The sequence below is a fragment of the Malus sylvestris genome, chromosome 17 (genome assembly GCF_916048215.2).
Source record: "Malus sylvestris chromosome 17, drMalSylv7.2, whole genome shotgun sequence".
Classification (NCBI taxonomy): domain Eukaryota; kingdom Viridiplantae; phylum Streptophyta; class Magnoliopsida; order Rosales; family Rosaceae; genus Malus; species Malus sylvestris.
The window spans coordinates 27,403,640-27,419,076 of NC_062276.1; the positions used below are offsets into that span (position 1 = coordinate 27,403,640).

At 34.5% G+C, this 15,437-nt stretch overlaps 3 protein-coding genes across 3 annotated transcripts in view; all 3 read left to right on the top strand.

Annotated features, from left to right (window-relative positions):
- The window catches only part of LOC126609983 (uncharacterized), a 90,767-nt gene that overhangs the window by 12,698 nt on the left and 62,632 nt on the right, over window positions 1–15,437 (top strand). The window lies entirely within an intron of this gene.
- Window positions 588–5,230, top strand: LOC126609976 (shikimate O-hydroxycinnamoyltransferase-like). Its single transcript, XM_050277907.1, has 2 exons — window positions 588–1,073; window positions 4,187–5,230. Exons 1-2 carry the CDS (start codon window positions 645–647, stop codon window positions 5,081–5,083), a joined length of 1,326 nt encoding a protein of 441 aa, XP_050133864.1. The 5' UTR covers window positions 588–644; the 3' UTR covers window positions 5,084–5,230.
- Window positions 5,786–6,446, top strand: LOC126609990 (shikimate O-hydroxycinnamoyltransferase-like). Its single transcript, XM_050277927.1, has one exon. The coding sequence runs from the start codon at window positions 5,912–5,914 to the stop codon at window positions 6,335–6,337; it is 426 nt and encodes a 141-aa protein (XP_050133884.1). The 5' UTR covers window positions 5,786–5,911; the 3' UTR covers window positions 6,338–6,446.

A 15,437-nucleotide genomic window follows, 5' to 3' on the forward strand; every position in this document is an offset into this window, starting at 1 on the left:
ATTATTTAAGCATTAATAAATATGTTCATTTAGATTGGTGACATATTATTTAGTTTACAAAGTTTATCTATAAATTTAATTTCTCTAGTATTATCCTTTAAACATCATTCTAACATCTTAACTAAATTACATATTATTTAATTTACAAATTTTATCTATAAATTTAATTTCTCTAGTATTATCCTTTAAACATCATTCTAACATCTTAACTAAATTTGCGAAAAAAAATAATTTCTAAGATTTTCTAGTCACTCAACTAAACCAAAATTTACCCACAAAAATAAATGTTCAACAGATTGTTGTGTAAGTAATTAAATGAAGTCATTAATATCGCTATGGGAGGGACCACGATTTTGGATCTGGGCCGAGTCTCGCGATCCGCCGGTACAATAAGTACGAGCCACCGAAATTAACAACCGTGCATGTGGGGCGCAAGTTATGGGTACTTTCCACCCACGTCACCCTCTCACAAGCGTTACAGCGGGCGGAACCAAACGCAGTGGGTCCCGGAAGGAAAACCCTAGACCCTGAGAACACGTTCAAATAAGACCGCACAGACGGAATGTCATCAACTATATTATACGCGCTCATTGCATGAAAGCTAACAACATAATAACCTCTGGCCTTCACCAATTTACTAAAACATGGCGGTCGACGTTAGCGTGAGGGAGTCAACAATCGTCAAGCCGACGGAGGAGACGCCGAAGCAGGTTCTGTGGATGTCCAACTTGGACTTGGTAATTCTGGGCAAGCACACCCCCAGTGTATATTTCTACCGGCGAAGCCAAACCGGCAGCCATCAGGGCAACTCCTTCTTCGACCCGGCGGTGCTCAAGCGCGCCCTCGCCAAGGCCCTCGTGCCCTTCTACCCATTGGCGGGGCGCCTCCAGCAGAACGAAACCGGCCGTTCCGAAATCAACTGCAATGGGGAGGGGGTGCTGTTTGTTGTAGCGGAGACCACCTCCGTCCTCGAGGATTTTGGCGATTTTGCGCCGACTCCTGAGTTCCGGAAGCTCATCCCCGTCATTGATTATTCTGCTGGGATTTCCACATATCCCCTCTTGGTGGTGCAGGTATGTATATATTGATCTAGTGCATCTTTGCTTCCGCATCAGGTGGTGATAATACTAACCTGTATTTATTATAATTGGATTACTTTAAGTTTTGAGATTTGTGTATATTTACAGTACAGATCTCAAAATTTTCATCCAACAACAAAAAATGAAGTGATGAACATCATCATCACTTGATGTGGTGAACAATTCCATAACTTAAGAGTTAATTGCAGCAATAATTCTTGAACTGTACTTATAGTTTTATTTTAGTTAATAAACTCTCATATATATATATATATATATATATATATATATATATTTATTTAGTTTTCAGAATTAACAATACGTTGTACCTTGGTCACTTTCACTAACGTCGTCTAGGTTTTTTTGTTAAAATTAAGGTATATTAAGAATTTCATTACACATCAATCAAAATAAATTAAAAAATGAGAGAAAAAGAAAACCTAACAAAATCATATTTCTTATTTTGTAAGAAAATGAATATATAAGGTCTTTTTTCCCGTAATTTAATATGTGATTTGATATTTGTTTTAGTCCGGTCACAGTTCGATCTCATACCAACTTTCAAATAGCATTGCCTAGCTAATATTTACAAGTTTCTAAAGTTCAATCATTTTTATTTTGTATTTTTATACTTCAGATTTCATTTTGTTTTAAGTTATAGATTTTATTAATAATTTTCATTTATTTTTTATGTTTTTTTTCTTTCTTTTTTTTTGAAGTTTTAAGTTGAAATTTCTAATATACCTCTATATTTAACGGGGGAAAATAAGACGTTGGTGAAAAAACCAAGTAACACATTGTTAAGTATTCAAGTACTAAAGAAACTAATATAAGAGTTATGAACTAATTAAACTATGGGGTAAAGTTTATAACCATTGCTACAATTAAGCCATAAATTACTATTAGGGTAGTAGGGCCTTTGGCTAAGGAATTTAGTTAGTTCTTAAGCTGGTAAATCAAACTAATAAATTGATAAGGATTGTTTAGACACTAACACTTTTTGTCCATTTGAACGTTTAACTCTGCATTAGATTGATGAGTTTTTTTAGTCAATTTGGTAAAAGTAGCTTACATGTGTTGGATTTGGTGGCTTTGATTTGAGCCAAAATTGGAGTCCAACATCAGTGGGTGAGGGGAGCCATGTAGTGCTTTATAAGCAAGTGTCCACACACATTATTGCTGAGGCCTTTTGATAAAACGCCATGCCCATTACTCTCTGGATTGGCTAAAGTGCAAAGAATATCGGCAATACAATTTCGTGTGTGTGGGACTCGTTCGACCCGTTAGTGTGCATCCACATAACAACACATCAATCGAATTACGAATTACGCACTTATCATACCATTAATTTAATGAAGATGTGAATAATCTGTTGGACAAAATGTATGAATTAAAACAATTTTCTAGAACTTCAGAGTCTAGTGCGAAAAGTTTAAAACCTCTTAATCCAATTTGAGAATCATTCTAAACGTTCAACCGTGCACCAGAGCATGTGATGTACACAATGTGTAAAGTAGTCTAATTAGACGGACCAGTCGTTAACCAGAGTAAAAAAAGAATAGAAAAAATCTTGGCCTTGCATTAACATGTTTTTAAGTAGTTTAATTTGATGAACTCGTTAACCAAAAGTCAAAAAAAAAAACCAAAAAACAAAAACAAAAAAAACAAATAACAGTAAAAGTCTTGGTCGCGAATATAGAACGTAGGTAGGAAAATTGCCTACCTACTTGTCCACCTGTCGTTGATGAGAATATGGTTGGTCATCAATTGAGGCAGCATGTGTGTAGAATAAATTAATCGTATCATGCAAATTCCTGGCGGTGCACATATCAAAGAGAGTTTTATTTGTATTAAAATTGGCCAGCTCCGTATCTCCGTTCTTCATGCCATCTCAGTCATCAGTCAGCACATTGGATCTGCATTCTTTTCAGTTTTCAATTATCTTTTTCAATGTAAAAGTACAGGTGGCCGAGAGAGCACGTCATTAGATACCAAGAGCTCTTTTTAAGATTAAAACCACACGAGAAACGCTATAGAGAGTCTGACTTTTTACTTTTTATCAGATCATGTGTTTAGTATAATGTTTCAGTGTTAGTACAAAAATGAATGTTAAATTATAAGGTGATAGAGAATTTTACTTTAGAGTAGCATTCTTAGCATTTCTCAAATGGGGTTCATATATGCACAATATTATTGTTTATATTTAAGGTATATTTCTCTATGATATATTTATGAGTACAATTTTTGTATGAAAATTATCTTTGTAATATAATATCATCTAACAATAAATATAGAAGAATTTAAAGGAAGATATATGTCAAAGAAATAACAATTTTACCCAAGAAAAATGTAAGCACATAAAAAATACGGTATTATACAAAGCGAAAAATATCTTGGGTATTTTTTAATTTGTACTTAATCAGTTATGCATATATTAGAAATAATTTTTTTGGAAATATATATAACTAAAAGTTGTGGGCTCCTTGAAGATGGGCCATGTCACATGCTATTGTAGAAGGACACTCTTGTTTTTTTATTCGAAGTACAGTATCACTTTTCTTTTCTATATGCTCCTTTTATTTGTCAATAAAAATATATTTTTCTTTAATTTAACTCAGAGTAAGAACATTGATTTTGATAAAAAAAAACAAAAATCATAATAACAAGTGTTAATGGCACGCGGAGAAAGCTGACTTTAGAAAAAACCTGTCGGTGAAATCCAATTAAGAAAGGTCTAGTAAAGGAAAACATGATGCCAAAAAAACTTATTCAATAATTACAAACTCAACATGCATAAATTTATAAGTTATTAAAGCCCCAAATGCGCTCAAAATAATAATGTTCTATACAATGATGAGCTAGATAGTTTTAGACTTTCACGCTCAAATGTAATTTTTGCAAGAGTCTGAAGATCTTCAATTAAATTTCTTAAAGTAAAAGTAAATCGATTGATAACTTCATACCATTAATGCGTATATAATTGTGCGAGATTAGTTTGAAACAAATTCATCACTAAATTTTACATGTAAAACCAACTTTTGCCTAACTTCTTTTGAACATGGGTTACTCTTATAATATATTTATCTCCATTTACACTGTATTTGCAGGTCACATACTTCAAATGCGGTGGAGTGTCACTTGGCGTCGGCCTGGAACATCGGGTGGCAGATGGGTGCTCAGGTCTCCACTTTGTAAATACATGGTCTGATATCGCTCGCGGACTTGACCTTACAATCCCACCTTTCATCGACCGGACATTACTTCGTGCCCGAGACCCACCTCAGACAACATTCGACCACGTTGAATACCAACCTGATCCGCCCTTAAAAACTCCTCCGCCGACCACAAAAGATGGTGATGCTGAGAGCACAACAGTCTCCATTTTCAGATTGACGCGGGAGCAACTAAGCGTCTTGAAAGCCAAGTCTAAGGAAGAAGGGAACTCAATCAACTACAGCACATATGAGATGTTGGCAGGCCATGTTTGGAGATGTGCATCCAAGGCACGTAATCTTCCCGATGACCAAGTGACCAAACTGCATGTTGCGGTTGATGGACGGTCCAGACTGCAACCCCCACTCCCACCCGGTTTCTTTGGCAATGTGGTTTTCGCAGGCGCACCATTTGCAACAGCGGGGGATCTCAAATCGAAACCAACATGGTATGCTGCAAGCCAAATACATGATGTTGTGGTGCGCATGAACAACGATTACCTTAGATCAGCTCTTGATTATCTTGAGGTTCAACCTGATCTGTCGGCCCTTGTTCGCGGAGCTCATACTTTTCGGTGCCCGAAACTTGGGATAACTAGTTGGGCAAGGTTGCCGATCTACGATGCAGATTTTGGTTGGGGTCGACCTATTTTCATGGGTCCCGGTGGAATTGGATACGAGGGGTTGGCTTTTGTGTTACCAAGTCCAATAAATGATGGGAGTTTATCAGTGGCCATCTCCTTGCAGTCTGACCATATGAAATCATTTGCCAAGTTGTTGTATGACATATGAGGAAATCAAATGCGTGAAGAATTTGTTCATCGGCCTGAAAATAAAATGACGTGTTTGTGTATTCGTTGGTAATGTACTCTTGTGGCGAACTTCTTGTCTAAGTTGCCTCCATTTTCTCTTGAAATAAAAGATATTGAGTTTTTTAAATAGGTTTGAATGCCTTGAGCGACGAGATAGAGCAAAATTATTTTATTGTATGGCTTAGCTTAAATCAACTCACCCTTATAGGCATTTTATTCCATCTTCGGAGAAATAATTCGGTTTTAAAACATGAGTGAGTGAGAAATGTTTAGAAAAAAAATAAGAAAAAAAAAAACCACGGTTGGAAAAATAAAAAAACCAACATCGGCAACAATAACTGAAAAAGAAGGGAAATCAGAAAGCAATAACAAGGGGAAAAGAGAAATAATTCTGAGTAAAAGAGGGATTCGCGTCTTCATCTTTCGGGTACATGAGCAAAAGAGGGAATTACACAACTTAACCAGACAAAAAAAAAAAAACTTGGCCACTAGAACTAAATAAATCCTATTACTATAAATAAAAGCACAATAGGATGATACAATACACATCTCAAAATTACATTTCTTTTTCTTTTCTTTTTTGCCGCTGGCCCTCTCCCTTTTTAGTCCTAAATACAATTTAATAAATTAAGCTTACAACAGAAATATATATACACAAAAATGTTATTCTTACTATTTAGTTGTACGTAATAGATATGCTCATGCGTTGACAGACCTTACTTTAATTGGGTCCCTCGGTATTTCTTCTGGTTGCAGTAAAAGAGAAAAGTAGCTAGGCATCTCTGTGATAAACAAAAACTGAAAAAAGATGGCCAAGAAGGTGAAGGTGAGGGTGACGGAGTCGATAATGGTGAAGCCAGCCGAGGAGTCGACGCCTCGGGGCACACTATGGCTCTCGAACTCGGACCTGAAATTGCCGTCTTTTCACACGTCCAGTGTCTACTTGTACAGACCCAGTGATGCAGACAACTTCTTTGACCTGGGTTTGCTCAAGAAAGCACTCGGGAAGACCCTCGTGCCCTGCTACCCATTGGCAGGCCGCTTCAAGCTCAACGGCGAGAATGGTCGTATCGAGGTTGATTGCAATGCGGAGGGAGTGCTCTTTGTTGTGGCAGAGAGCAGCTCCGTCCTGGATGATTTTGGCGATTTTACGCCCACTCCCGACTTCCTAAAGCTCATTCCTACCGTTGATTACTCTGCTGGGATATCCTCATATCCTATTTTGGTATTATAGGTATATATTAAAAAAGAAAGCTGTTATTAACACTTTCAAAATTTATGCACTTTATATCAATTGTTTCAGAGAGAATTCGGATGCCTCCCTAGCTATTAATGTTATTTGACTAGAACTTGTTGGTTTTTAGTATTTTATCAAATTCCCTAATATTAATGTAATAATGCATTTCTATGTAGTTATTATATTTTAAATTAAAAATTGAAATTGTAGTTGATTATATTAATGAGATTTTAAATAAAAACCCATAATTCATGAGATTAAAAATATTAATAATAAATTATACTCTCTAATATATTGTGGGTACATTCATCAAAATTGACAAAAAAAAATTATTGTACCAAAAAAATAGATATAGATATATTCTCAAATCAACGAAACAGAATGTACCCATATAAGTTTAAAATGGATTAGAAAAAATTTGAATGGATTTTACATTAAAAAAAAGTGCATTTTATATCACAAAAATGGTACATTTTACATATAACAAATTGGTATATTTAAGAATGAGTACATTTAAGATTAAAAAATTGAAAATATTTTTGAAAAAAAATTAATGGGTACATATTATTCTAATTTTATTTTGGATGTTTTAAATTGAAAATTAATTAGCATAGTTGATGATTTATTACACTTTCATGATTATTGTGTGTTGAGCCAAAAATATTCACTAGGCGACACGTGGATTTTTGGACAAAAGAGGACAAAAATACCCTTGAGGCATATCGGGATTCCTACGCGCGAACAGTGAGCAATCATCTTTCAACCAAGTCAAAAATGCCCAAAATAGGTAATAATTTAAAACCTATTGCATCAAATCCTTTCTATAAGGTAATTCCCAAAATCTAAATTATTCTATATGTTTTATATTCCATTATTTAGCTAATAAATCAGCTAAATAATATATTCCTTTCATATTTTCTAAAATTGATTAATTAAGGGATTAATTACCTAATCAATCCCTTAATTATCAATTAAATCACCAAATTATAACCAAAAAATATACCAAAGGCCGGTTACCCTCTAGGGCCGGCCATGCCTTCTATTTTGCTACCATTTTCTTTCCCTTTTTATGACATTCAATAGCTAGTTAATTATGTTATTATTATTTACTAATTAACTAGCCAATTATTTCCATAACTCCCCAAAATAACTAGCCCATTATCTCCATAACCCCCCCAAAATAAATCATCCTTGGCCTAAAGGCCGGCCACACCCATCCTCTCCTATATATTGGTTCCCATTTTCACCAAACACTAATTCCAACACTTTGGCAAAAATTCCAAAATTCTCTAAACACTCTTTCTCTCTAAATTCTAACTTTGGCATCGGAGGTTCTTCGGCCAAAGCCCCCCATTCATCGTGGGCGCGTGAGGCTCTTGGCCTTAACCTAAGGTGTTAATTGTTTTGTAGGTGCAAAATTGTCCAAGATCAAGGAGGAAGAAATTTGCATCCACATTATGTACCTAACACTAAAGGATTTGTATTTGATCTGATTTTCCTTCACAAGAATATTTTGTGAAGGTGGTTCCTGGTGTACTGCACTCAAATATTATAATACTCATGAAAGTTTCATAACCAAAATGGTTTAATTTTGTTTTCACACTGAAGAATTAAGGGACTTGAATGCGATTATAAGGAATTAGACTACTTTTCTTATTGCTAATTGATTTTAGAGTGGAATTTCAGTTTTCTTCATGATTCACGTGTTTGGTTTGAGTGTTGCCAAATGTGAGAGGGCTTCTGAAGATATGGAGTGTTGTCCCACATCAAAGGTTATTCATGTTTTTTACTAGAGTGTCTTCACACAGAGGGGCGTTTGAGAATGCGGAATGTTGTCCCACATCCAAACTTTTTGGAAACTTACATGTGCTTGTAAAAATTGAGATACTCTCTTAATGCCAATTGGTTTTTGAAGAAAGTGGCTATATCTTCACAATACCAAGTATTGACAGATTGTGGGGGTTGAAGAAAGGAAATCTGAATTAAGAAATAGATTTATCTTCAAAAAAGAAAATCCATCAAAGCATGGACGGATGTGATATATCCTCACAACAAGAAAGTAGCGATGGTTATTATGGTAAGGGAAGACAGGATATCTGAAAAAGAAAATAGTGATCAAGGATGGATAACATAAAATAAAATTAATGGGTGCGCTATTCATATCAAGAGACTCGATTTTAGATTTCATGTACCGTAGAAATATGACTATTAATGGGTGCACTATTCATATCGTTCGCGAGTCGAACTTGCTCTCTTGCCATGCCTTTCACTCATTTGCTTGAGTCAGACTGAATCACTTTTTTGTTTGGAGGATCATTCTTTCTTCACTCTCTTTATATTACCCGTAAGGAGCACAGCAACCAAGGTGCATATTATCACATAGAAACAAGTGAAGCGTAACGATTTGTACTACCGGAAAAGCTTCGCTAACCGGCAGGCAATAGAGTCCGTCGATATGCACAAGCAAGCATAGCGAATCACATAGATAAGCCCCTACCTGCCAGCGCGCGGAGAGATAGGGTGAGCAAAGCGCGAAAAGGATGGATGTCCGAGAAGTTGAAAGAGTTAGTCTTGAAAACCGACGAAGTATTGATAGGAATACCAGGGGTTCGAATCCCTTTCCATCCGCGAAGTCATAGGTTAATATATGGAGAAATTAGGTTCTCATCCCTATTTTTTCTACTCCATTGATTAAAACCTTATTCATTTCAATTTTTAATCAAGGTCCTTAGGATTTATTAACATCATTAATTATTTCAATAATAAAACATTTACATGTCAAGATAATTAAATTTATTTCTTTTCAATTAAATTTTATTTCTAAATATATTCATTTAGCGTTAGAAAATTTACATTTGGTATATTTATATTTATGGCTAAACTTTGTATCATATATTTATATTTTTAATTTGTACCCATTTTTAATTTGCAACCTTTTTTTTTTTTTAATTATACCAATTTTCTTTTCAGTTTCAATTTGTATCCATATATTAATTTTCTTTTGTGCTCATATTTTTTAAACTTTTATTTGTAATCATGATTTTTAAACTTTTATTTCTACCCATAATTTATTTATAATCTACCCATTTTTATTTAAAAATGTATGACTTTGTTACATGCAAAATGTACCTTTTTTTTTTTGGTACCATTCCTTTTATGTAAAATGTATCCATTTTTAATGTAATTTTTTTTTAATCTAAGATATACCCATTGTTTTTTTTATATATAAAATGTACTTTTATTTTTTATTTTTAAATAAAATGTACCCATTTAATTTATATAAAACGTGCCCATTTTTTTTTGTATAAAATGTACCAATTTTTGTATGTGCAATGTGCCCACATTTTTTTTATATAAATGTAAATGTACCCAAAATTTTATTATACAAATGTACTCACATTATAAAAATTATAAAAAAAATCTAAAATTCACCCATAAGCAATTTGTTTTGTTGTGGAAACCCATAAGCAAATTTCAATAATTAAATTGGTGGTGTAAATTAAAGAAAAATAATGTTTGAGTATTTATTGGTATTATTACATCTCTTTTATTACTATGTCATTTACATGGAGAGAGACTTCAATCTAAAACCTAAAATGCATAAGGTTTGAGTCTATAACTGTTGGGGGCAAACACCCTTTCTTGTGAAATGAAAGACATTGAGTTTACAACAAGTCTAATCTTCTGAAATCAAATTACTTGTATACCATTTATGCTTCCGGATTACTGACGTTGTGATTACTTTTCCCACATTTTCATGTGAGGGAAATCAAGAGTGCATAGAGTTCGAACGATTTAGGGCTCATTTCAATGTGCTTTTAAAATAACTAAAGGCACTTTTTGAGAAAGAAAAAAATTGGGTTTTAATAGCACTTGAAGTGCTTTCTACAAGAAGCACCAGTTATGTGCTACTTCCAGGAAGCACTTTAAGTACTTTGATAGGATTTATTTGCATTTTTACTAAGGATTGGTTCTAAAAGCATTTTCACCGAAAGCAGTTTTAGTTATTTTAAAAGTACATCCAAACGAGCTCTTAATCATCTTCATCTTGCTCAACACCAACATAAAATTGAAACCTAAACATTGTGGGCTCAAATTTTTCATCGTTATCGAAGAGAGAACATCAACAGAAGAGACCAGAAAAGAGGTTACTTCGTAAATTGTTGGACCTCGTTTTGGGCCTACATGTTAAGCCCTTCGGCTTCTTGGGTTTTCTATGAATATTAATAAAAAAAGGTTATTGTGGACATCATGAATTGTATAAAAATATAGGATAGATTCACACACACTTTTCAATTTTTAGTTGTCGGATTGAATAAATTGAAAATGATCAATAATAAAAAATTAACAAGGGTGTGTGGGAGATATAAATGGGTGTGTGAATAGCACTATCCAAAATTTAATTAATAGTTGGATCCTAACATGAATTGACTTAAAATACATTTTATATGTTTTTATTTATTTATTAAGATATTCTAAATATGAGTCTAAAGTTCTCCAACGCACCGAAAACTTAAAACTTGTATATAAGTCTAGTTGAGAACCAAATTTGAGTTTCAATATGAGACTTAAGCCCAAGGTGGAGCCCATATTATCTAGGAAAAATGTTACTCAACCAAGAAAGATGAGATTTGACTTTTGAGTCCAATTAACTCCAGTACGCATAACCAAAATTGTTTAAACTCAAATATGAGTTTTTGAGTCCAATGTTTCTCCTCCAATGCAAGGACTCAAATCTTAAAACTTAAATGAGTCTTAGATTCTGTATTTGCATTGGAGAAGAAAATCAAAATACATAAATCCACCACCTTTTTTGGACCCAAATATAAGAATATAAGTTTAGAATTTGAGACTTTGCATTGAAGATGCCTTAAGAGCATTTCAACCAGTGTGGGCTTCCCTAGGAATATGTCGTGCTCCAGTCTCAGGGTCTATAGAAACCTGAATTCCAAATGTGAGCTAAATTGAGTAAATAAAAAGGTTTTTATGACAAATGATCATTGAAATTGAAAATCAATCAATATAATCCCTAGAAATATGTGTTGCAAATCAATGTGGTATTTCCATCACAATTCTATAAAAAAAATTATGTTATGTACTGATGTAACATATAAATGGACCCCGTAAGTCCTTTTTTTTTGTAATCACAAATGATCCCTGAAATTGACCCAAACTATCAAGATTGTCCTTAAAATTAAAAATCAATCAATGCAGTCCTAGAAATAGATGCCTCAAATCAATGTGGTCATTCTGTCAAAATTCTGTCAAAAATTCTGTTATATGTGATGTGACACGTAAATGGGTCCCACAAGTCTAATCAAATAAAAAAATAGAAACAAATTTAATAATTAAATTAAAAAGTTGTCAATCCAGAAACCCAGTCCCCCAATCACCTCTAATCTCAACCTACACCCATCTACCTCTATTTGTGATATCCTTTTCTGTCTCTTATTTGGAAACAAAAATGATCAAGACACCCATCTTTACACCCTTCACTGAATTGGACCAGGATTTAAACCACCTTTGATAACAGCTTGGATTGGTGATGACTTATGTGACATCACCATTAACAGTTGGACGATCGAAATCCTCACAACCTTAATCATGGAAAGCTTGTTGGGCACTCCCCCGGTGATCTTGGTGATGCGAAAAGCGGGCGACCTCTGCCTTGAGATAGTCTCATTATGCAAAACGGTAATTTGACAACTTTTTAAAGTAATTATTAAACCCATAGGAGCACATAACAAAAATTTTGACATAATTGTGATGGAATGGCCATATTAATATGCTACACCTATTTTCAGAGATTATATTGATTGTTTTTCAATTTCAAGGATTATCTTGATGGTGCGTATCAATTTTTGATATCATTTGTGATAAAAACACGTAAACTTTGTAGGACACATTCATTTAAAGTATATTCTACCTAGTATGAGCACTTGTGGAATGGACAAGGATAACACGAAGAATACCAATGGTGATTCTTATGTCATGGGATAAAATGTATACGTTACGGTGATTTATGACTTGAAATAAAATAAAAAGAAAACAAAAATTTTAAGTTTTGACTTCAAACCATTTTCAGCACAAGAGTTTAAAGTTTAAAGTCAAAATATACATTGAAGACCGATATAACTTTTGAAATCAAATTTGAGGTCAAATATAACTTTATAACTTAGACAAGCTCAAGGGGAAAAGGCCAAATAGGGGGCATGAAGCCCAAATTTGAGATAGCTTAAGGGATAGTTGAGGCCCAACTCAAAGTATACTGAGATAGACTCAGGGGCGAACCAGGAATAAAAACGTAAGAAGGAGACTGGAAAGGGTTTTAGGGTAGAGGAAGAGGAGGTTGATGTAGGGAGGGGGATGGGCAGAGGAGATGAGAGAGGAGGAAAAAGATGGAAAAGGCAAAGGAGAAAGGAGGAAGAAGGAGGGAAGCGGGTTGCCGCCTACCTCGAACAAGAGGAAGGGGCGGTGGCTGAAGCTTGAAACTGAGGATAGAGCTCGTGGATATGGAGAGAGAAACAAAGAGAGAGAGAGGTAACGCGTTGGTGGAATCCTCATTGAATTACAAAAAATTAAAAAAAAAATAATGTAAGAAATTGGCTAGCCTAATGTACTTACTGCCATCATTGCATACCATAAAACTTCTTGCTTAATGGACGCTTTTTACCTGAATCCTCGTTGAATTACAAAAAAAAAAAAAAAAAAAAAAAAAAAAAATCAAATCATGTAAGAAATTGGCTAGCCTAATGTACTTACTGCCATCATTGCATACTATAAACTTCTTGCTTAATGGCCGCTTTTTACTGGAATCCTCATTGAATTACAAAAAAAAAAAAAAAAAAATCAAATCATGTAAGAAATTGACTAGCCTAATGTACTTACTGCCATCATTGCATGCTATAAACTTCTTGCTTAATGCCCGCTTTTTACCGGAATCCTCATTGAATTACAAAAAAATAAAAATCATGCAAGAATTTGGCTAGCCTAATGTACTTACTGCCATCATTGCATACTATAAACTTCTTGCTTAGAGCAACTCCAGCCTTGCTGGTTGCTCGGGCGTCAAGCGAGGAGAAAGGGCCCTCGGGCCGGTGGGAGCAAATCCAGCGGGGAAGGGCCCGAGTGAGGGTGGGAGGTCGAGCGAAGAGGGGGGTGGGGAGTTGACGGGCCTGTGGCCTGAGGGTTTTGTATTTTTTTATTTTTTTTGTGTCAGAGAGAGAGAGAAAGATAACTTTTGTAATTTTTTATTATTTAAACAAACATAAAAAACTATTATTTTTATTGCTTATTGCCAGGGGGAGGGTTCAAAGGGTGGAGATGTAAATGGCAATTACTGTTCATTAATGGTAATTACTATTCATTTAAGGCAGTTACTGTTCAATAGGGTGGATTAAATAGTGGATTGCCAGGGGGGAGGGCTCCATGGGTGGAGTTGCTCTTAATGGCTGCTTTTTCGTCCCAAAGAGTTGCACCCCACGTGTATTCAATGACCATCATTTACATCTTGCTGAAAATTAGCAACGACTTTCTAAAATGTCCTATAAATACACACATTTCTTTTCATTCACATTATATTCTACCTAGTTAGCACCACTCGCTCAGATATTTTAGTTTTGTCACAATATGAATATGATCTTATCGAGCACTTGTGGAATTTTTATATCATTGAATAAAATAGATGTGTTATGGTGATTTATGATTCAAAATAAAATAAAAATAAAACAAAACTTTTGAGTTCAAACATCTTCAACACAAATGTTTAAACTCAAAATATACATTGAAGATGGTATAACTTTTGAAATCAAATTTAAAGTCAAATATAACTTTATAACTTTTAACTTTAAGTCGAAACTAACCACCAAGCACAATAACAGAAAAAGCTGAATTCTATATTCCAGCCGGCCAACAAGAGGAGAGGCCTCACCAACTCCAGAAGCAGAAGCAGGACAGCGTCCACTTTCTGATTTTCCCAAACGCACATTATCAATAAAATAAATCTTAATTATTTAATAAATAAGTAATTAATCCCAATGCAAATCCAAAGCCCTTCATTACATTTTGTGATCCTTATCCGGAAATATTCAGTCACGCTGACGCTACCCCCAACTAACAGACCCACCTACCGCCGTTATAACGTCGAAGGCTTCCTCATTTCTCATATTCCATCATCCCATGTGTCCTCTCCGTCCGCAATCCAGTCTCCAGCCTCCAGTGGAAACCGGGGATATGAAAGTTCAAACATAGTGGGAGCCAATACTCTTAGCTTTGGGTCCCATCCACCAACACCCTCTTCTTTCTATTGCCCTAAGTCCGATACCCTCTTTCCTTTTCTTTTAGCTTCGGTGAGGTTTCGACGCTTGGTATGTCACGTCTTATTTATGTAACATATTAATTTTGAGATTTCTCGTTTTAGTTGTGTGATTTGTGCTTTGGGTCTCACCCACCAACACCCTATTTATTCTTTTCTTTTTCTTTCTATTGTCCTAAGTCCAACCCTTGGAGATTGTCCTATATGTCGAGGTACAAAATGAGTTGAAAAAATGGTTTGCACTATTTGGGAGCTTGGTTTGAGAAATACCAAATATTAACTTGAATCTTCTTCTTACTCGAAATAGAAAATTGCTTGTGTTAAGATTTAGAGTTTTCTTTGATATTAACTTTAGAGATATGTTAAGAGGACTATTTCGAATATCACATGTTGTACAACACCATGTGAAGGAAATTATTATTAGGATACTGCTTGTGTTCTTCTCATGAGAAAACTATTTGTTTCTCTACTTATAATTAACGTATGTTCACTTTAGGAACATTATAATCAGAACCGTTCATTCTCTTTATCAACATCTAAATATCATATTTGTAAAAAGATAATTCAATTTCGAAATTGTTTAGTCATTCATACGTGTTAGACCATCGATGGTTTTGGTAACAAATAAATTCTTCTTGATGAACCGTCCATTTGTTGATCCATAAGAATGATTAAAAGATCTTCAAATTGATTTTTTGCAGATATGATTTTTAGATGATGATAAAGAGAATTAATTGCTCTGATTATGATGTTCTTAAGGTGAACATAATTTAATGGTAAGTG

What these genes read in the sequence shown, in the direction of transcription:
- LOC126609976 (XM_050277907.1), top strand. Translation starts at nt 645, where the DNA reads ATGGCGGTCGACGTTAGCGTGAGGGAGTCAACAATCGTCAAGCCGACG. An exon ending in ATCCCCTCTTGGTGGTGCAG is followed by an intron (nt 1,074 to 4,186) that starts GTATGTATATAT and finishes CTGTATTTGCAG; the next exon opens with GTCACATACTTCAAATGCGG.
- LOC126609990 (XM_050277927.1), top strand. Translation starts at nt 5,912, where the DNA reads ATGGCCAAGAAGGTGAAGGTGAGGGTGACGGAGTCGATAATGGTGAAG.